At 46.6% G+C, this 21442-nt stretch overlaps 2 protein-coding genes and 1 pseudogene across 8 annotated transcripts in view; 2 read left to right on the top strand and 1 right to left on the bottom strand.

The window, feature by feature from the left end:
- Nucleotides 1–20748, top strand: part of LOC144325976 (uncharacterized) — a 38606-nt gene extending 17858 nt beyond the window's left edge. The window contains exon 3 of one of the 2 annotated variants that reach the window (XR_013391146.1): nt 976–1271. Coding sequence is in view for 1 of the 2 variants with exons in the window: in XM_077921350.1 (XP_077777476.1) it covers nt 18370–19050 (681 nt within the window). In the remaining variant the exon portion in view is untranslated. Of the gene's footprint in view, nt 1–975; nt 1272–18369 lie in introns of those variants that run through there. The other variant, XM_077921350.1, reaches the window with a different exon arrangement.
- FAM3A (FAM3 metabolism regulating signaling molecule A) lies at nt 1422–18833 on the bottom strand. Of its 6 annotated transcripts, none has more exons than XM_077921346.1 (11): nt 18694–18833; nt 15186–15307; nt 14827–14937; nt 10040–10063; nt 8448–8561; nt 7098–7221; nt 6801–6859; nt 6649–6699; nt 5162–5246; nt 2634–2760; nt 1422–2340 (listed from the first exon to the last, which is right to left on the bottom strand). In XM_077921346.1, exons 2-11 carry the CDS (start codon nt 15196–15198, stop codon nt 2245–2247), a joined length of 804 nt encoding a protein of 267 aa, XP_077777472.1. In that variant the 5' UTR covers nt 15199–15307; nt 18694–18833; the 3' UTR covers nt 1422–2244. The 6 variants fall into 6 exon arrangements, with proteins under 6 accessions (XP_077777472.1, XP_077777473.1, XP_077777474.1 ...); XM_077921347.1 differs by having other exon boundaries at nt 18814–18832; XM_077921348.1 differs by lacking the exon at nt 18694–18833 and adding an exon at nt 18484–18502.
- LOC144325977 (adenosine 5'-monophosphoramidase HINT1 pseudogene) lies at nt 15307–17823 on the top strand (annotated as a pseudogene).
- Nucleotides 20749–21442: the final 694 nt, after the last annotated feature.

Raw genomic sequence — 21442 nt, 5'->3', positions numbered from 1 at the left:
TGTCAAGTGTCCACTATTTTAAAGAAAAAGCAGCTGCTGATCTAGAGTGGGGCCCCAGTATTATTATTATTATTATTAAAATTGCATGTTGCTCTTAATCTGTAGATCTCAGGGCAGTTCACAAGGTCCCATGCCAGTTTCCTAACCTAAGTCACCTTCCTCAGCTGCTATTTACCCTCAAAGGTGCCAATTAATGCAAATAGCACCTTTAAGGGCATGGTGATGTTGAGAAAAAACCCGATATGATAAGAAGCGAATACTGGAGTGGGGCAGTGGCTACTTTTTCTTCAACTTAAGTGGCTAGTTGAAGCTTTTAAAAAAAGAAATGTGAGTAAAATCCAGTTTAGTCTTAAGCACAGAGACACAGGTATGTCCCAAGTCCCAAGCGTCAGGGTGATTGTGAGATTGGTAGAAGTGCTTCCCCCTTCTGGATGTTGCTCCCAGTTACAGAGGACATCAGGCTTGTCCACCCTGCTGCTTGTCCTGTGCTTTCTAGGCACAGGTCTGAGCAGTTTTGCCTTTGCCACTTTCCCCTGGAAATCCTACTCTTTAGCGCTCAATTGGAACAAAGGCAGTCCACAGAAAACCTGACTGCCATTTGTTCCAATTCAGGGCTAAACAGAGGGTTTTCCTGAGGAAAGTGCTGGGGCAAACTAAGGTGTGGATAAGCCCATCTAGTGGTAACATGATTTGGATCACCATAACTGTGCGCAGTCTTACATTATGCTTGCGGTGATGAAAAACCTTTGACAGGGTACATGTTGGGAAGAAAGCAGGGGAACAGGTGAGGGAGAAGATAGTAAGCCCAAATCCTGGTAAAGGGCTAGACAACCTTTCCAGCTGTATTCAGCCCTGGGCAACTCAGTTGTGTGCAAAGCCAGAGGCAAAGGTGAGCAGAGCAAAGAATGTAAAGTTTTACCTTTGTACACTAGGCTAGTTTCTACTCACACTCTTCTTTGTTTTCCCTCCATCCAGGGAAGCAAGAGGCTTTATCAGAGTCAAGGACACATTCTAGCCAGGCTAGACAAAAACACTCAAGGAGAGCACAAAACAAGACTAGGAGAGGGGTAGGGCTGGGAAGAGTCCCAAGGGAAGCATTTGTCTTCAGTCCCTAAGGTTCCCCACCCCAGCTATTAAAAGAGCTGCAGTAGCCCAGGTTCAGACAGAGGTAGCATCCTTTCCTTCCAAGAATGTGTGAGCTGGGTCCTCCTACTGCAACAGGAAAGAAATTAGGAGCCCACTCCCCAAGGGCAGATTAGGCGTTATCTGCAGCGGAAGGCCAAAATGCTGGTTGCAGACTTCTACCTAAAGCAGGAATGGAAGAGTTTACAAGAGTGCAGTCACTCTCTTGGCCACTAATTGCGGATCCCAAGGGAACAGCACTGGTTCTGCTCTTGAAAGAACAACAATTAACCAGCAGCTGCTGTGCACATTGTTTATTGGAGATACCGTTTATCAACAAGTGTTCTGAAAAAAAGAAACTCAGCTTTGATTCCTTTCCACAACAATGTATGAACAGTGATCCATCTCCAATTCCCATCACAGTTTAAGTACCAACATTGTCTTTCAGGAAACAGCAACTTGACATTTTTCAAGAGATTCACCAAAACCAAAAAAAGGATTGTCCTTAATCTCCTTCCTCCTATATATTAGTGTCTGTAGTAGTGGAAGAACTAACTTAAACCACATAAACTATTATAGAAAAGTAGTGGTCCCTTTAACGCAGGAATGAAGAACCTGTGGGCCTCCCAATGTAGTTGGGACTACAGCTCCCATCACCCCATAACTACTGGCAGGGCTGACTGGGGCTGATGGGAGCTGGAGTCCAGCAACATCCAAAGGGCCACAGGTTCCCCACCATGTGAGCAGATCACTGTGGAAAAAGAAAGACTGTCACATAAATACACTTGCTTCCTCTGAGCAGAGGGCACCCACCTGCTCATCACATTCAGAGCAACAGGCAACGGGGAAGTAGGGTGAGCTCTTCTAACCAAGAGAAAAATAAGGCACTAGGGGAGAGTTGGGGGGGGGGTGGCCTCACATATACCTCACTTCCTTTCCCAGGGTTTGGGCCAGACGTGCCTTTTGGAAAGGAAAACTTGATTGCCTAGTTGAGGCAGAGGCTGCTGGAGAGAAGGAGAATGGATAGCTGCCACCATATGGGAAGACAACAACAGGTGGACAAGCAAGGACCTTTCCCCCACCACAAAAAGACACCGCAGGCTTCAAGGAAACAGGTCCTCGCTAGACCTCAGCAGTTCGCTGTGGAATGCAGCCCTCCATCTCAAGTGCTTCAGGCCAACCCTCATACTTGTTGGAGCTCTTTTTGTTCTTGACGTGCTATGAAAATAACAAAATCAGGGTTTACATGGATATTTCACACTCCTCTGCTTCTCCTCCCAGATTTTATCTAAGGCAGAGGTAGAGAACCTCCAGCCCTCCATATATTGGTGGACTCCACCTCCCATCAGTCCCAGCCACCATGGCCAATAAGTCAGAATCAATGGAAGTTGGAGACCAACAATATCTGGAGTGCTCCAGTTTCCCTCATCTGTGAGCTAGTGATTTCAGGATTTCTCTGAAATACAGACATTTCAAGGTGATATCTGTGAAAAGGAAAAATGGTTTAGTACCTGTTCAAAAGGACTTTTGTTCTGCACCCCTTTGGCTCCTACAAAAACCCAGCTATCTCGAAAAGCTAGGTCTTTGGCAACCTTGCTGCCCAGTTCTGAGAAGATTTTACGGGTCTCCTCATTCATCCTAGAGGGAACAGAAAATGTGAGTAAACAAACCTCTACTATTCACTCCTCTGGTCCCATCAACACAGTAAAACATTCCTCTTCCTGGAAAAAGTTCAGTGTGGTGCCAAGAAACTACTGTACAGAGCAAGACTTTCAACTGGAATTTCTTCTCCCATCCAAATGCTGTAGTGGTGTGAGAAGTTGTACTTAAACACAAGTTATTCCTTCAGGTAAAAAAGCCCTGTCCTGCACCAAGTCTGGCAATCTCCCTTTGATCCAATATTCAGCGATGGGGAACCAGTGCCCCCACCATGTTTCTTGTCTACAACTACCATCATGCCCAACGACTGGCCATGCTGGCTGGGACTGCTGGGAGTTAGGAGTCCAACAACACCTGGAGGGCCCCTGCTTCCCCATCTCTGTCCTAAACCATAATATAAAGCCACAATATCTTAATTTTCAAACCCTCTCTCTTATAAGCTTATTCATACATGCATGCCCATCATTTGAAAATTGCAGCATCAAGCACCACACATTGCCTGTGTGGAGAAGTCATTACCAATCAGATGAAACTTTCATATTTCATGTTTTCATATTTCAAACACCATTTTTTATCGTTACCCTATTATGTTAACATGAGAGTCTCTGTGGCAACTTTACATTGAATGGTGGCATATAAGCAGACCAAACATTTCTCAGGACATTCGGACACACGTGCTTGTTAATAGGTCCAGGCTGCATGTTCATCAAGGTGTGCTGAACTAAAGGTGAACTGTTCCAGAGGCTTTGCTAACGCCATCTTGTTAGTCAAAATAACCCCCCACCATTAACTGGCAGTTGCTGTAGCAATGAGGTCATATATGTTTATATACACTTGCTTTGATATAAGCTAACTGGCTTGCTTTGATGTTATCCTTATCTGTGGGCTTGGGGTGCTGGGCTCTGAGCTCAGAAAGGGGAACTATCTGTAAGACTTGGGTATTTGCCACCTATGGTGTCATTTGGGCAGGTGAAGTGATGGACAAAGTAACATATGTTGGATGATATGGAGTTATGCAACTCGCAAGCCAAGGAGAGAAGTAACTTAAAAACCTTTAGAAGACATCTGAAGGCAGCCCTGTATAGGGACTTTTTATTGTTTAATGTTTTGTTATGTTTTTTATATATGTTGGAAGCTGCCCAGAGTGGCTGGGGCAACCCAGTCAAATGGGCTGGGTATAAATAAAAATTATTCCGGCACCTCTTGCCACACCTCTGGCTCACAAAAAGATTCTCCCTGGAGCGCAAAGAGGACATCCTCTATGGGCAATGCAGAGGGTCTCGTGAGCCAGAGGTGCACCAGGGCTTTAATGAGGCTCTTCAGCCTCCCAGGCTAACAGCTGATGCCTGGGAAGAATACCTCCCCTGCCTCAGCTCTGCAAGCCTCGCTGTCTCTCCGGCTTGCGCAAGCAAGCAGAAGGGACAGGGCAGCTTGCAGAGCAGACACACAGGGAGGCTTCTTCCCTGAGCATTATCTCTGCCCGTTCACACAGCAGCCCTCCCTCTTCCACTGGTGCAGAAGCAGGAGGGACAGGGCAGCATTCCTGCACCTGTTTTTCTAGAAAAAAAATCACTGTTTATATTCACTTGCTTTGATGCTATCGTTATCTGTGGGTTTAGGGTACTGGGCTTTGAGCCCAGAAAGGGGAGCTATCTGTAAGACTTGGATATTTGCCAGTCTATGCCTTCATCTGGTGAGGTGAAGTGATGGGAAATTCTAGACAAAGTGATGTATGCTGCTTTGTATATAAAGAATGTGTGCACATTTGCTTGGGTGCAGACAAGCCATCTTCCTGCTGTGGTGTCTCTCTCGAACATGTAACGACTAGGAGACCTGGCAGGCTGTAAGTCTACTCCTTTCTTTAATACAGCACTCTGGTGTTTTTGGCATCCTTCTTCCGGATACCTGCACTCAACCACTCCCATGATCCCTCCTTTGGGCCAGTGGTTCAGGACACAAAGGCTGAGTAATCAAAGGATAAATAATCAAGCCATGGGCATGCAGGTCTGAATAAGCCCTCAGGGGCCCCCATGCTAGATACAGGATAGACCACCCTCTCAGTCCTCTGAAGGAGACCAACTTTGGATCTCAGAGTCTCAAATGCTAGGCATCAAAAAACAGATGCAACAAACGGCTGTCTTTTCTTAATACACTCCCAATTTTACTTGAGTACCTGTTAAGAGGGGGATTCCCCAGCCTCCCCAACAACCGCTTTGCATTAGTTTTATATAAGTTAGGTAGCTTCCTTTCAGTCTGAGTACATTTTTACTACATGAGTTGAGCGTAACCTGTGCTGGCTGTCTCCGTTTTGTTTTTGTTTTTATTAAAGATTTTCTTGTTTTACAGAAGTAAGTATAACTGTCCCCCTGTTAACACTCACTTTGTGGCAGGATCATCGTATGAGGCCACAAACACCAGCGTCCCCTCGTGCAGCGGCCGGATAAATTTTAACAACTCGTTCACATCTGGAAGGGTAGGGAGAGAATGGAAGGAGATCTCAGAACAACTGTTCCTCCCAAGTGTCATAGACCAAAGGCTTGCATAAATGCTACAATTCTGCAGAGATGGTGGCACAGGGTGTAGGATTCAGCATTATGAAAAACTTAACTTTAAAAACCCCAAAGTGGTTGGGGCAGATTTGCTCCAAAGTGCAAGTGGGCAATGCCTGCTGAATTATTAGATGATAGAAGGGTGGCTGGACCCAATTCTCAGAGGTTAGGTGTGAGGTTTCAGCACTCTGCTTAGCTTCTAACCCTTCCTCACTACTAGCAGAGACAAATTAGGAATACATTGTGCAAAAAAGGGTGTAAGTATCAACACAGAAAATATGCAAGTGTGATCAATGTGCAAAGCAATTATTTTATGACCATGACCCCTAAAGTCTGTTCCTTTACAAGGGATGCCCTCCACATCATCAATATGTTGCAATCTGGATGTGCCCTCTTGATGCATTTACAGTGTCTTGACCTTTGAGGAACCTTCACCCAGCACATGCATTTGTACTGGGTCTTCTGCCTGACCCAGGGCCCATTCCCCCCATCAAGCACCCGGAGTTGTGCTGGGTGTCAAAGCACATTCTGGTCTCCTTTCAGGTCCAGTATGCACCAGTACCACAAGCTATTTGCACAGCCTCAGGTGCCCCTGTTCACACAAACCTAGCCTGCAAATCCATCCACTGTTGTTCCGCCTCCTGCCCAGGACTCTTAGCCTGGTGAAAAAACAGTATAGAGCAACAGCAACCCTATGCTACAGCCTCTTTTTAGGCAGCCTCTATCTTCTGTAATCCAGTGCATGTTAGTCAACATGGCAACCTTCCTTGAAATTATTTTGCCTTCCTCCTAAAATTGATGGACTATGCAGAACTAGATAAACTAACGGGAAGAATTCGAGACCAGCAGGACCAGACATTCACAGAAGATTGGCATAAATTTACGGACTATTTGAAAAGTAATTGTGATGATCAGATTACATTTGTAGGTTTGCAGGAAGTTTTGTAAGGGGAATAATTTGAATTATTGCATTATTGAACGAAAAGGATGACGTTAGTTATGATAATTAAAGGCAATATGAATTTAAGAAATGCAGAAGGAATCATAAAAATGGGAGATCATCAGAGGTGCTGATGGAAGTCCAAAAAATTGTATAAGAGGTGAAATTTTGTGGAATGTATGACAATAAATATGTTTTAAAATGAATAAAAATATTATTATTATTTAAATTATTTTGCCTTCCTCCAAATCCAAAGGCTGCTTGTGCCCCCATAACTATATTGGAACACATCCTTAAGATTTCTCAAATAATCCCTGTATCTCCCCTTCTTTTTGCCCCATCTTGAGTACCAAACTCCTACCAACACAGCACACTCACCTCCTGCCCACATGTCAAAGAACTTTGCATCAATCAGTTCTCCATTCACTCCTGCAAAGCAGAGCAGAACAGAACAGTGTTGGTGGCTAGTTTTTATGTTGCCCTACAACAACATCACTCATGGCCACCACCCTCTCAAAAGCCCACCTTACCATTCACCAGTGCAACGTTCAGGCCCCGGCCTACATTGTTCTTCACGCTGCTCATTAGCCTGAAAGGAAGATCAGGGCTGGTCAGAAAATGTCCCATCAAGAGACCTAAGTGAGGCTAGAGTGGGGTCACATCTGGTTGGTAAGGCTTTCCCCTAGTTTCTTCCCCCACTCCAATAGCCACCCATAGGGGATTGCACCTGAGCAAGTAGATGCAGCCCATGAGCATCACCACCTCCAGTCAGGTTGGTTACAGAAAGGCTTTGAGAGCCACAGTCCTCCTCAGTGGCAATGACTCACATTTTATCCTCAAGGCAGATCTTGGGCCCAATGACATTAGCTGCACCGCTCATGATCCGGAAGGCGAACGAGTTGTCTGGGCAGGCCCGAGGAAGGCCACACTTGTACTTCTTAGGCCTAGGTTCTAAGTAGACAGCAAAGGAGAAATCCTAAAGCCTCATCGTTACAAGTACCCTTTTGCGCCAAACAGGATGCTTTCTTGCCCTGTCAAGAGCTGGGCAATCTGTGGACTCCAATTCCCATCAGCCCCAGCCAACAGGGTCAATGGTCAAGGATGGGAATCCAGCAACATCTGGAGGGCCACAGGTTCCCCAACCCCACACTGCTGCATTGCTCTTAACTGCTGGTGGCGAGGGGAGGCACAACAGTGTTTTAGTCATCCAGCCCCAAGATACAGCAGGGAACGCCGCCTAAAAGATCCTGCCCACCTTATACATTATAATAATGGAATTCCTGGGGCAATCCTCTCTGGGAATGTCTTGCAGGAGGTTCCGTGATGGCTGCCAATGCCACAGGGCTAAGTGATGGTTTTTTTCTCACTCCTCCCCAGGTAAGCTGACTTGTGCTTTCTTTTGCTTTTCTCACTGCAAGAGTGACCATCCTTCTCCCCCCCCCCCCCCCACATTCCAGCAAGGAGGAAAAAAGAAGGGATAGCAGAGGGGGAATAACAGAGGCAATGGGTTTTTTTCAATTAGGGTAAGGAATGCAGTACAACAAGGCAAGTAACTTTTAAGGTAAAACTAGACAAGATAGATAAAAGGCTTAAGAGTGGACCAGGCAAAAAAAAAAGGCCAAGAGAGGCAAGTGTAACTAATCTGAACTTGGGCAAGGCAGGGAAGGAACCAGGGTGGAGCCTCCTCTACCTGCCTCAGTCTTCAAAGCTGCATCAATTAACCCTGCCTATCTTGAGGGAGACATCCCATGTCTGGATATCTCCCTTCCACTGATAGTCACTTTTTGACCAGCTGAAGGAAAGCTGTTGCCAGGAACTGAAGGAGACTTTTGTATGGAACCGGCAACAGCTCTCCAAGATGCCGGGTTGTGGATTTTCCTGACATCAAAGCAAACATTATTTTAAACCCAAAGATGGCAGAAAGTTACATGGAAAGCATGTGCTCTATGACTGAACTATGGTAACACTTCTCTTCTGACAGCTAGGGCAGGCCAGAACCTTCCCTTACAAGTAGGAATGAGGCTTTCTGATGTTCCTTTTGGACTCCAGCTCCCATCAGTTCCCCAGCCAGCATGACCAAAAGCAGAAAGCTGGGAATAAGTCTTGCTTTCAACAGGCCTTCATATGCTCCACTGTACTATCCTCTACTTCCACTCTCTCAACTCATCTGAACTCACTGCGGTATCTACTGTTGCTGCCTGCTTTCTCTGCCGTGACCACTCTGATCTCATCAAGCATGCTGGCCAATTCTTGGCGAATAACCCGAGGACATAGAGGTAAACCAGTATTTTCTAGGGATGGCAAAACACACATAAAGAGCCAGAGGAGATGCAAAAGAAAAAGTGATGTGGAACCCCCATTTCCCACTTACCCTAACAAGCAGGGATGGGCAAACCCTCTAGATCAGAGCTTTCCAAACTGTGTGTCATGACAAGTTAGCGTGTCAGCGCATCGCACGGATGCTCCTTGTGCTCCTCCCAGGGCTGGAAAGGGGTTAGTTTAACCTCTGGTTTCGTAGTAAAACTGTATTACTGTGTCGCGAAATGATGCATGTAATAAATGTGCCACCAACCTGAAAAGTTTGGAAAACTCTGCTCTAGCTGCTGTTGGAGTCCAACGCCCATCAGCCCCAGCCAGCATAGCCAACGACTAGGGATGATGGGAGTTGAAGGTCACAGTACAACATAATCCCTCCTGAACTGGTCACCACAAACTCATTTCCTACCACAGTGGAGTGGCAGGGAGTCACTACCATCACATCTGCTGCTAAGGGAAATTAATGATTCCACTTTATCTTAAGATATACCACAAAGCCACCCCAAACTGAACCCCACTCTATCAGACAGCTACAGTGGTGCCTCGCAAGACGAAAAGAATCCGTTCCGCGATTCTCTTCGTCTTGCGGTTTTTTCGTCTTGCGAAGCAAGCCCATTAGCGGCTTAGCGGATTAGCGCTATTAGTGGCTTAGCGGGCTTAGCGGATCAGCTGATAAGCGGCTTAGCGATCAGCTGTTAAGCGGCTTAGCAGATCAGCTGATAAGCGGCTTAGTGATCAGCTGTTAAGCGGCTTAGTGATCAGCTGTTAAGCGGCTTAGCAGATCAGCTGATAAGCGGCTTAGCGGCTTGGGAAAAAGGGGAGGAAAAGGGAAAAAAAACCCTGCAGGAACTCGCAAGACATTTTCGTCTTGCGAAGCAAGTCCATAGGAAATTCGTTTTGCGAAGCACCTCCAAGATGGAAAACCCTTTCGTCTAGCGGGTTTTCGGTCTTGCAAGGCATTCGTCTTGAGGGGCACCACTGTACTGAGAACCGCAATACAGCACAGAACTGTTCTAGACAGCCAATGAAGACTTCTCTCTGCCACCCCCTTAATTTCTGTGTGCATTTTGTTTGGTCTCCCACCACTGCTTGGTAGTTGGTGCTACATGACAAACTGTTATGTCCCTCAGCTGGTGATGCTGTATGATGGGCTATGATGAGATAAATCTCCCCATTTCCCCGAGGATTTCCTTGCTCTTTCCCTTTGCCTTCTCCTTGATCCAAAGTGACAATCAGCACTGTGAAACAAGCAAGATCTCTCTGGTTTATCTCAGTTGCACTATGGGAAGTTTAAAAAGTCTCTCCATTAAGTGGCAGAACAGTTCAACACAGTTTAAGAGTGCCCAAGCTCCAAGACCTGTGTTGCTCCCAACAAAGTCAGAGTGAACGATGGGTTTGCAAACCGGGTGTGTGTTAGTGTAGACCCCATGAGAATGTAGCCAAAGCCATTTACCTGATGTAGGAGGATTCTCAGGACCTGCAAGGAAGCAAAGAAACAGCTGTATCAGCAAGATCCACTCCAGATCTTGTGCCTTGTCTCATCACTTCAAGGATGTAGTAGCAATATGTCAAGATTAAAATTCCTTTACTCCTCAAAACACCGCAACAGGACAGGTGCCAAAGAACTGATTTAAAACCTCTTCGGTTTATTTATTTAAAGTATTTTATCCCACCCATCATCACAATGCAATACTAGGTCAGGAGATATATATAAAATTGTAAGGCTTGGAGGCGATACTGAAAAAGCAAAAAAAAAAAAATCACTCTTCTTGCAAACTTGGAAATTATGTGGCTTTTATCACTAGTTTGAGCTATCCACTTTGCAAAATCACTTTTTACAAGTCTCCATTTCATCATTAAAATAACAGTGTAATGCTTTGCATGGGAAAAATCAGCTTCTTTATGGTGAAAAGTAGATTAGAACTTCCCAGCCAAGCAACCAAGGGTGCCAAAGGCTACCTGAGCATACATATATTCCATCACTGAAGAAATAAATGTGTAACATCTCTAAAGCACTATAAGAACTAGGCAAATGAGGATTTATATGTAGGGTCTAGACATTTAACAGGAGTGAAGTCTCAGGTGCCAGAAAAAAATGTAGATCACACTTTAGCTCAGGGATGGGGAACCTGTGGTCCTCCAGACAATGCTGGATTACAACTCCCATCAACCCCAGGATGATGATGGGAGTTGTAGTCCAGCAACAGTAGGGCCACAGGTTTCCCACCCCTACTCTGACTAGTAAAATTTAATTATGTCAGTTAAAAAAACCACAATATGGAATGGCTCCTGCATTTCCACACTATTTGTTGTTGTTGTTTAGTCGTGTCCGACTGTTCATGACCCCATGGACCAGAGCACGCCAGGCACGCCTGTCTTCCACTGCCTCCCGCAGTTTGGTCAGGCTCATGTTTGTAGCTTCGAGAACACTGTCCAACCATCTCGTCCTCTGTCGTCCCCTTCTCCTTGTGCCCTCCATCTTTCCCAACATCAGGGTCTTTTCCAGGGAGTTTTCTCTTCTCATGAGGTGGCCAAAGTATTGGAGCCTCAGCTTCACGATCTGTCCTTCCAGTGAGCACTCAGGGCTGATTTCCTTAAGAATGGATACGTTTGATCTTCTTGCAGTCCATGGGACTCTCAAGAGTCTCCTCCAGCACCATAATTCAAAAGTATCAATTCTTCGGCGATCAGCCTTCTTTATGGTCCAGCTCTCACTTCCATACATCACTACTGGGAAAACCATGGCTTTAACTATACAGACCTTTGTTGGCAAGGTGATGTCTCTGCTTTTTAAGATGCTGTCTAGATTTGCCATCGCCTTTCTCCCAAGGAGCAGGCGTCTTTTAATTTCGTGACTGCTGTCACCATCTGCAGTGATCATGGAGCCCAAAAAAGTAAAATCTCTCACTGCCTCCATTTCTTCCCCTTCTATTTGCCAGGAGGTGATGGGACCAGTGGCCATGATCTTCGTTTTTTTGATGTTGAGCTTCAGACCATATTTTGCGCTCTCTTCTTTAACCCTCATTAAAAGGTTATTTAATTCCTCCTCACTTTCTGCCATCAAGGTTGTGTCATCTGCATATCTGAGATTGTTGATATTTCTTCCAGCGATCTTAATTCCGGCTTGGGATTCATCCAGTCCAGCTTTTCGCATGATGAATTCTGCATATAAGTTAAATAAGCAGGGAGACAATATACAGCCTTGCCGTACTCCTTTCCCAATTTTGAACCAATCAGTTGTTCCATATCCAGTTCTAACTGTAGCTTCTTGTCCCACATAGAGATTTCTCAGGAGACAGATGAGGTGATCAGGCACTCCCATTTCTTTAAGAACTTGCCATAGTTTGCTGTGGTCGACAGAGTCAAAGGCTTTTGCATAGTCAATGAAGCAGAAGTAGATGTCTTTCTGGAACTCTCTAGCTTTCTCCATAATCCAGCACATGTTTGCAATTTGGTCTCTGGTTCCTCTGCCCCTTCGAAATCCAGCTTGCACACTATAAGCTGTGCACACTATAAGCTTCCACACTATAAGCTGTGATAAAGGGCGGTATATAAATCAAATGAATGAATGAATGAATGAGTAAATAAATGTGATCAAGTTTGACACTATCCACTTCAAAAATGGTCTTCAGAGTCCAAATCCATATTTCAGGGATTAGGCACCTGTGGCTCTCCAGGTGTTGGGACTACAACTCCTATCAGGCTTGGCTACTGACCATGCTGGCTCAGGCTGATGTGAGGTGGAGTCCAACAACATCTGGAGGGCTACAGGTTCCCCATCTTTCCCCTACATTTTCACAAAGCTCACTCAGCTTTGTGACCCTAAGTCCATCACTTTCTGTCTGATCCAACCCAGACTTGTAAACAAGCTCACAAAAAGTTATAAGCATTCAAACTTTCTTAGTAGCCTGCTGGGGGTTTGCAGTGGAGGAATTGAGGGGTCCAGCTCCAAGGGCCTTCTGACATTTCCCTTCCTGCGAGAAGTGAGGTTACAGGAAACCAGTTGGAGGGCCTTCTCGGTAGTGGTGCCTGCCCTGTGGAACGCCCTCCCATCAGATGTCAAGGAAATAAACAACTATCTGACTTTTAGAAGACATCTGAAGGCAGCCCTATTTAGGGAAGTGCCGTATTTTTCGCTCCATAAGACGCACCTGAGCATAAGACACACCTAGTTTTTAGAGAAGGAAAGCAAGAAAAAAAATATTCTGTGCCGAGTGTGTAAGCGGCTCTCGCTTTTCTTGCTTTAAAGCAAGCAAAGCGAGACCCGCTTACATGGCTTCTGTCCCGCTTTGCACAGCTCTCACTTTGCTTGCCCATCCCTCCTCCCGCCTCGCTGTAAAGCGCGGCGACGCTGGAGCAAGAAGAGGAGGAGGAGACACCGGGACAGGTGCTTTGCTTGCTTTACAGCAAGGCGGGAGGAGGGATGGGTAAACAAAGTGAGAGCTGCACAAAGCAGGACAGAAGCCATTTAAGCGGCTCTCGCTTTGCTTGATCCCGTCCGTCCCTCCTCCCGCTTCGCTGTGAAGCCAGCAGAGCAAGAGCCACTGACAGGCTCTGTGCAGCTCTCACTTTAAAGCAAGAATAGCGAGAGCTGCGCAGAGCATGTCAGGTGGCTCTTGCTCTGCTGGCTTCACAGCAAATAACCGATGGGAGCCATGGCTCCGGCTGCGGAGGCATCCCTCAGCTCGCGACTGCAGTGGCAGCCGAGGGATCCCTCTGCTGTCCAGTGCATTCACTCCAGAAGACACACAGACGTTTCCCCTTACTTTTTAGGGAGGAAAAAGTGTGTCTTATGGGAGCCACCCAGAGTGGCTAAGGTAACCCAGCCAGATGGGTGGGATATATTAATATTATTATTATTGTTATTGTTATTAAGCGCTGTATATTCTCCAGCATTTCTACACTAGGCATGAAGGAGACAGCTGCCCCCCACCTCAGCAGCCTGCTTGGATCTCATGCTAGGTTCAGAGGAGTGATGGTGCACCCTGTCCATCTTCCACCAGCCTACATGCTATGGCTAACAAACAAGTGCTTAAACACAAGCTTGGCCTAACCTCCTTTACAGGGACATTGATGGAAAAAAATGTGTTAAAGCCCATGTACATGGCCCTTAACTCCTTTGGGTTACAAAAATTAGCAAGGCAGGGAAAGAGGGGAATAAATAAACTGCATTGGAACAGTAAGTGCAAATTCTGCAGAAGTTACATAATTAGTACTCTTGGAATTATTCATTAGAGTAACATCTCATGTCTGAGAAAGTAAGTGTGAAAACATCAGCAGAAAATAAATTGCACTCAGTAAATATCAGAAGATTTTGCCATGAGGGAGCTTCTGTCAGTGGCGTAGCGTGGGGGGTGCAGGGGGGGGCCCGGCCGCACTGGGCGCAACATCTGGGGGGGGGCACAACATCGCGGGTTAGGGGGCGCAAATTACTTGCCTTGCCCCGGGTGCTGACAACCCACGCTATGCCACTGGCTTCTGTACCCCCTCTGCTTTAAGCCTAATTACTCTTCTAAAGTCACATGTTATAGGCACAGAGACTTTAGTGACCCTGCGACTGGGCTCCATAAAGGTCTCTAATCTCACTTCCTGTTTAGGGCCATGTAGGGCTAGCCCAAGACACTGAAACACTCACAGATACAATATGCTCATAGCACAGTGGAACTTTCTCTGCAGCTCACCATGCAGCCCTCATGGAGCAGATGACAAGCATGAAATGAATGAAGGCAGGGGCCTTCTCCCCTTATCAGTCCCTAGCAGCTGGTATTTGGAGTTACACTGTCTGAAAAGATCCACTTGGATCTCATGGCGAATAGCTCTTACTAGACCTATGCAAGGCTAATCTAAAAATCATCCTAGCCTTCCAGTTATTCTGCTGCCAGTTCCACACATCCACCTCTAGATCAAGTATGAAGAACCTGTGGCTCTCCAGAGACTGTTGGATTCCAACTTCCATTAGCCTCAACCAACCAGCATAGCCAATGGCCAGGGATGATCAGAGTTGGAGTCTAACAACATCTGGAGGGCCACAGATCCGATCCCTGCTCTAGGTGTAACAACCATAGTTGTCCTCTTTCACCTTTTCCTGAACCCAACAACATGGCTGGGACTGAAGCATGGAGAAGCAGACACAGGTAAGGCAGTGGCAGCTGCAAAGCCAACTGTTCCGCCATGACCCAGTGCTCCAACCCTTCCCCACCATAGCCCACCATCCCCACTCCTAGCTGTTCTGGTTCTTACTCCTGAGGAACTGCTGCAGGCGAGAGAAGCCACTCTGGGTACCCAACAAGACGCTGACAAGGATCCAGGTCAGTCCTGCTGTCAAGACGATCACAACAACACGAAGGGGACCTGAGATGGTTAAGACAGACAAAGTCAGATCTGCAACAACACCAGCAAACCCCTGAATGATTGAACCTAACTGCCGTCATAATGCAGTCCTTGCTACTACATCTTTCCCTTGTTGTCCCAGGAGCTTAAGGGCTCCAAAAGGCATATCTGATATCACTGGCTAAGTGCTGCAATTCCGTTGTCTTAACCAAATCTAAATGTTTCTTTCAAGCTAAAACTTTCAATACTTCTTTCAAGCTAAAACTCACCTGCTAGTCTCATGGCCCCTTGAGGGTGTCCGGAACCAGCGACAATCCAATGCTACTAGGCTCCTGAAGTGCCAGGGCAGGTGAGGGATTCTGAGATGGGTTAGTCACATGCACCCTTCAAACTACGGAGATCAGAAATGGTAATCTGAATCAGCCCAAAGAATTTTTAAAATGCAAACAGCCCATACTGTAGTCTGCACTACTCAAAAGACATAAACATAAAAATATCAAACAAATATTAAAGTACTACTTTCACATCACCCAACGAGACAACCAAGATAACAATCCTGTACTATTTCCAGACTATGGGCCATTTCATACATTTACACAGCAACAAACCCTGGTTTGCCCTCTCAGCAGGGAGCCACAGTCAAACCCAATTTTAATTTTATTTGAAATAGATTTATTCTGCCAAAACAGTCAATACAGGCCCCTGTGGTGACAAACCATTAAGAATAATTTATGTACTAATAAATGAATCTGTAAAAAAAACAAAACCCTCAATTACTTAAAACTGTTCTGAGGCTTTTTCTTACAGTCAAGTGGTATATATATATAAATTAATGAATAAATAAAATATATCAACATCAGACTGCATAAAAAACCCCATCAACCCACAGAGAAGGGGAACCTGTACCCTCCAGGTGTAGTTGGACTACAATTCCCATCATTATTGCTTTATTGCTTTTATATCACAAAGCGGTTCTCCCCCTCAGTTAATCCCAACAATCCTGTGAGGTAGGTTAGGTTGAGAGGCAATGACTGGCCCAAGGTCACCCAGTGAGCTTCATAGCCAAGTGGAGATTGGAACCCTGGTCTCCCAGGTCATAGACTGACATGCAAACCACTTTACCTCACTAACTGCTGGCCATGCTGGCTGCTGTAAGGATGATGGAGCTGGCGTCCAACATCTGGAAGACGCTAAGTCCCCCAACCCTGTGCTAAACCAATTATCCAAATACTCTTCTAAAAATGAATCATTTTCATTAACCTCCTAAGTATTTAGACCAATCAGGGGAATTCCATTTCTGGAACATCACAACCCTCAGTCATGTTGTTGCCAACCATAAACGGACCACAATTATACCTGCCAATTCCTCAATGGTGTATGACTGACAAACAGACCTGGCTTTCCCTGACCTCAGAGGCACCTAGCATCTCACTGCTTTCTGACTTGGGAGCTAGACAAAAATTCAGGGTGACTCTGTCCTTTGTTTATGTTACAATAGGATGAAGTGTCTCATCCTTGCCTTCTACCCCAGCTCCAAACTGGGGGGCGGGGGGAGTTCATCCTTGGACTTGTATTAGCGTCAGAAGCGTTTGTTGCACCTAAAGGTAGCATGACAGAAATGAGTTTTGCATTCTTTCTCTCCAGCTCAGAGCTACTAAGCCAACATTTGCAATACCCCTCAATCAAACATACGAAAAGTGAGCAGGTGAGGCGGTGGGGAGAGTGATGGCCGACAATATCAGCAAAGCACATGTGGTGCAGCCAGGCAGAAACACCATCTTTGGGAAGTTCACCCACAAAGAGATCCCTGGGAAGATCATCTTCGAGGACGATAAGTGCCTTGCCTTCCGTGACATTTCCCCACAAGCTCCAACCCATTTCCTAGTGGTTCCCAAGAATCTTATTGCTCAGTTCTCTCAAGTGCAAAATTCTGATGACGCTCTTCTTGGATACTTAATTATTGTGGGCAATAAATGTACAACTCAATTAGGCCTGACGAGGGGATACCGAATGGTGGTGAATGAAGGGCCAGATGGTGGTCAGTCTGCCTAACAAGTGCATCTCCATGTCCTTGGACATGTCAGATGGGTTGGCCTCCAGCTTAAGAAGGGGGGCAAGAAAGAATGTTGCCCCCAAACTCCCTCAACAAATGTTTTCAAAACCCAACTATGATCAGTAACTTCAGTAACTTAAACTTTCCTGTGAGTACAATTTGACTTAGTCAAATATCAGTGGGTTTGGATTGAAGGTCAACATAAGTGCAAGAATTGCACCTGACAACTTATCTGTAACCAGTGCAGCTCCTTCAAAGTAGGTATTATACTACAAAACAAGAGTTTTGCACCTACCGGTACATTTTTTAATCAGTTGTAACTACTGGACACTTTCCAATCTCAAAGTAAACACAGCAGGAATCTTTATGGCTAGCTGTGCAAACAACTATGTTCTGTTTTAAACATGTCTTTGTCCTGTTTAAAAATCCAACACATGAAGAGGACTTCAGCAAGTCACCATGGCAAAGATGTTTTACAACTGAGGTGCAGTGACTGAGGAATGTCCCAGAAATGTTGTCAAACCACTCACTGGACAGCAGTGAGGCCTGGTCTACAGCAAAACGAGGTGGTAGGATGGATTGTACCCTTTTTGGCGGGAGCAATGTTTTGAATGCTCTCCCACATTAAACAAAAAACAGGTGCACAGTAGACTGTGAGGGAGACCTGAGCTAGAACTCTCCCCCCATTCTGCTGTTTTTTAGGTGGTTTCTGCTCACTTGCTCGTTTACAATGGAGTGTTTTGGGGAAAGAATGTGGTTTCTGGCCTTGTGACTGAAGTGGCACAATGCATTGCAGAACCTCAGAATTCTCTATCACCCTCTCATTCCGCTGCCTGCCTGCAGACCAGGCTTCAAGTGGCAGAATATTAGCAGCATTGGCCTAGGGTTCAAGTTCCTACTCCACTACGATCTCTCTGGTCACGGGATCTTGGCTAGTCCTGTTCCTCTCTGCTCCACATCATCATTTGTCCTCAAAAGCCACAGGGGCAAAAAAGGGTAATCGCCTCAAAGAAATTGCACAATACTGTAGTTAATAACCACCCCCTGAATTCTATGGAGTTGAATTGACCTCGATATCTTTCCTGAGCCCAGGCCTGCCCTGCCACAATTGCCATGAGTGAACCGCTCCTTGTTTGACCCTGGGGCTCTTTTCCTTTTAACCTGCCCTGGATCACCTCTCTCCCTACAGCTTCGGGGCTGGGGAGCCAAAGATCCACTCATCGCTGGACACTGGAAGGGAATCTGATACACAAACGGAGAGAGAATTTAAAGCTGCTCGGATTTCCCTCCAAGCTGGACCTTTGGGGCAGCGGAGCTTAACCCCCCATCTTGTCCTTCACCCCTCCCCACGTTACTCTAAAATCAACCTTTTTAAATAATTTCTCCCTCCCTCCCCTCAGGTGACAGGCGGGCCCCGAGCCTTCAACAGCTGCACGGGCGGCCGCGGCGCAGCTCCTGAAGCCTCCTTCCCGCCCGCCGGTCGCTACGCAGAAGATGCTGCAGGGAAGCCAGACCTGTTGCACTTCTGTCTGCCGCGACCCTGGAAAGGACGCCGGGCCCTCGTCGTGAGGGAAGACGGCTCCCCGCGTTGCTCTCGCTCGACCACCCACCGACAGCCCCTCGCGCAGCCCCGTCCCCCCTTCCGCCCGCCCGCCCCCCAAACCCCAAGGCAGCCCCCTCGTCTCTCCTGGCGCGCGCGAGGCCAAGTCCGGCGGCCCACATACTCAACTCCCCCGCCCAGCGATCTCCTCCTCATGGCGCCCCTCGATTCTCGCCCTGAGGCGCCGGCCTGGGAAAGCGCCTCCGAGAGGCCTCCGAATCCCGCCGCTCCTACGCCGCCTCACCCGGATCCGGCCTCCAGCAGGATCTTCCTGCTACTGGAGCTCGGCAGCGGCGGCGGCGGCAGCGGCTCCTCCCGCCGGCTCCGCCCAGCGCCCCGGGGCAGAGGCGGCAGCGGAGGCGACCCGCGCCAGCTCCACGGAGCGGCGCCCATAAGTCGCCACCTGCTCCTGACGGGACCATCAACCGCGCGAGGCCTGGGAGCGGGAGTCCCGGGGCAGCTGCTCCCCCACCTCACCTGAGGCGCTGCTACCTGGGCGCCCTGAGGGGAGGCGGCAGGGACGGCGCCCAGGCCAGGGAGGGCGCCAATGCTGGCATGAGAGCTCTCAGTCTCGACGTTTTATATAACGTATAATATAACGTATAATCAGTATATATATAACGTATAATCAGTGCTTTACAATGGTAAACTGCTTTGGGGGCCTTGGCAAAAAGGCAGTAAAAAAAATCCAATAAATAAACGTTCATAAGTCGCATAGCTATTGTTGCAGGAAAAATAGGGGGGGGGTGGCTTTTGCTGCCCAATTCCCCAAGGGACTGAGTCCCCTAAGTCCATCATGGGTCAGAGATGAATGGATGGAGGCAAGATCCATAGAAAGCAAGGCAGATCTTTTATTTTTTCTGTTTGCAACAGAGTCCCCCCACCTTCTTGCAAGGAGGTAGGAGAGACCCAGAGCAAAAGTGTGCAGGAACCTTTAAAGACATTGCCTAACCCCTTAGCCAAAGACCACCCTCAAGGCATCATGCATACATCACTGGATGTGGTCTACATTACATTACCTGGGCAGTCTGACCATTCTTTTGAGATGGTAAATGCTTTAGTTCTTGAATCCAGGTCACAGGCCTACCCTATTCATCCACAAATATGCCCGTAGGATTTGTAAGTGAAAGAACTATTGGAAAAGGTTTCTCTTCTATAGAGGAAATATTTAGAGTCATCAGGAGAGCCAAGATGGCTTTTTGGGATTGTTCTCTGTGTTAAAATAAGGTGCAATTTTCTTAGGGAACATTTCCTAAATTTTGAAGGGTGAAGGATTGGTTTTCTGTGGAGTGTGTATCTGCTATGCTTGTGCAACCTAAAATTTTATAGTGCTACCTACCTAAGATATTGCACTGTGACATCTGGGTGACTCATGCTGAACTTTGTCAAGGGTGTTGCAAGTTAAAGTAGCTTTATTATACACATGCATTTGGGACTGTAGCTGGTGTTAGCTGCATTGTTTTATCCTCCAAAATTCAGATTTTATTTTTCACTGCAAGCTCAGTTTCAGTATTTTAAGGGGTCACCAGTAATAGAGCCAGGGGCAGCTATTCTGCAATGTGGATTCCACTGTGCAACAGCTGGGGGGGGTCCCTCGTTCACTTACTGCATCTTTGATGGTCAGGGGACAGGGAAGAGAGCCTCCAAAGTGAAAGGGAGTTTTCATGTAGGTTTGTACATGGAAGAGGCAGTTCTGATTTAGTTACTAAAAGGGTAGGATACTATTTTTCCAGTGAGGGCCACATTACCTCAGGGATAATATGTTGGAGGCAGCATACTGACAGTGTGCAGGGCTAGAGCTGCTGGTGGGCAAGGTGAGAAGTAAGCACATTTACCTGTGGTCTGGCACAGGTATGGAGAACCTGTGGCATTCTAAATATTTTTGAATTCCAAATCCCATCAGCCCTAGGCAGCATGGCCAATGATCTCTGACAATGGGAGTTTTAGTCCCACAACATCTGCAGGGCCACAGGATCCCCATCACTGGCTTGGCATAAGGTCTGAACATCTGTGCATTCCCTACCCCTCACCTTGCCACAAGCACAGGCTCTTCCACTCCACTTACACAAGAGAGGAGGGACATTTATGCCAGCACAATAGTAGTATTGCAACATGCACTATATATATTCCCAGCACGTAAGTGGAGAGAGGGCAGAGCTGCAGTAAAAAAAAAAGCACACATGCAAAACTAGTGTAGGGTTGCCATATTTCAAACAATGAAAATCTGGACACATGGCAACCCTAAACTAGTGGCAACACTGTTGTCCGTTACCATTTATGGTGTTGTAAACAAAATCTGCCCTTATTCCCTTATGGGGGACATAAGAGCCCTTATAGAGTCCTTTATAGGTTCTCCATCGGTAGGAGAAAATAACAGAGGCCAACCAGAGAATATTGAGAAGCAAAGCAGCTAGTAAGCCTAATCTTTATTAAACAGTTGCAACAGGGTGCTCCCCCCACAAGCAGGAGAGAGGAGGAGGACCACGAACCATGTGTGCTTGCCGTTATATAGCCATTTTGAAATTCCCTGCCCTGGAGCTCAAGCCCACCCCTCCATACATCATTCATAGATCACAGAAGAGGCAGCCTACAACACAAATTTGAATGTTGTTGTTTTTCCTGTCTGTCAGGTTATCTGATAATGCCTTATCTGATTGCATTTTCTGGTAATCTTGCCATTCCGTTGAGATGGTGATTACTTAATTCCTAAGACAATGGGAAGGTTTTTTGTTTTTTTTCATTTCCTCTTTCCTTGCAGAGAAACATTTGGTCAGTTGGGGAGAGTTAAAATGGTTTCAGGACTGTCTTCCTGTGCAGCTTCAGACATGTGGTTTATACATTTATGTATGTGTTTGCTTGGTACATTTATGAAC

This window comes from Podarcis muralis, chromosome 17 (assembly GCF_964188315.1).
Source record: "Podarcis muralis chromosome 17, rPodMur119.hap1.1, whole genome shotgun sequence".
NCBI classification, from domain to species: domain Eukaryota; kingdom Metazoa; phylum Chordata; class Lepidosauria; order Squamata; family Lacertidae; genus Podarcis; species Podarcis muralis.
Note: the sequence above shows the minus strand (reverse complement) of the source record. Positions and strands in the feature narration are given on the sequence as shown.

Coding starts and splice junctions, on each gene's coding strand:
- FAM3A (XM_077921344.1), bottom strand. CDS start 12,028: ATGTGCTGGATTATGGAGAAAGCTAGAGAGTTCCAGAAAGACATCTAC. Junction 10,064..11,637: donor CACAACCTTGATGGCAGAAA/GTGAGGAGGAAT, acceptor GCTTCCTTGCAG/GTCCTGAGAATCCTCCTACA. Junction 7,222..8,447: donor CAGCAACAGTAGATACCGCA/GTGAGTTCAGAT, acceptor CTGTCTACTTAG/AACCTAGGCCTAAGAAGTAC.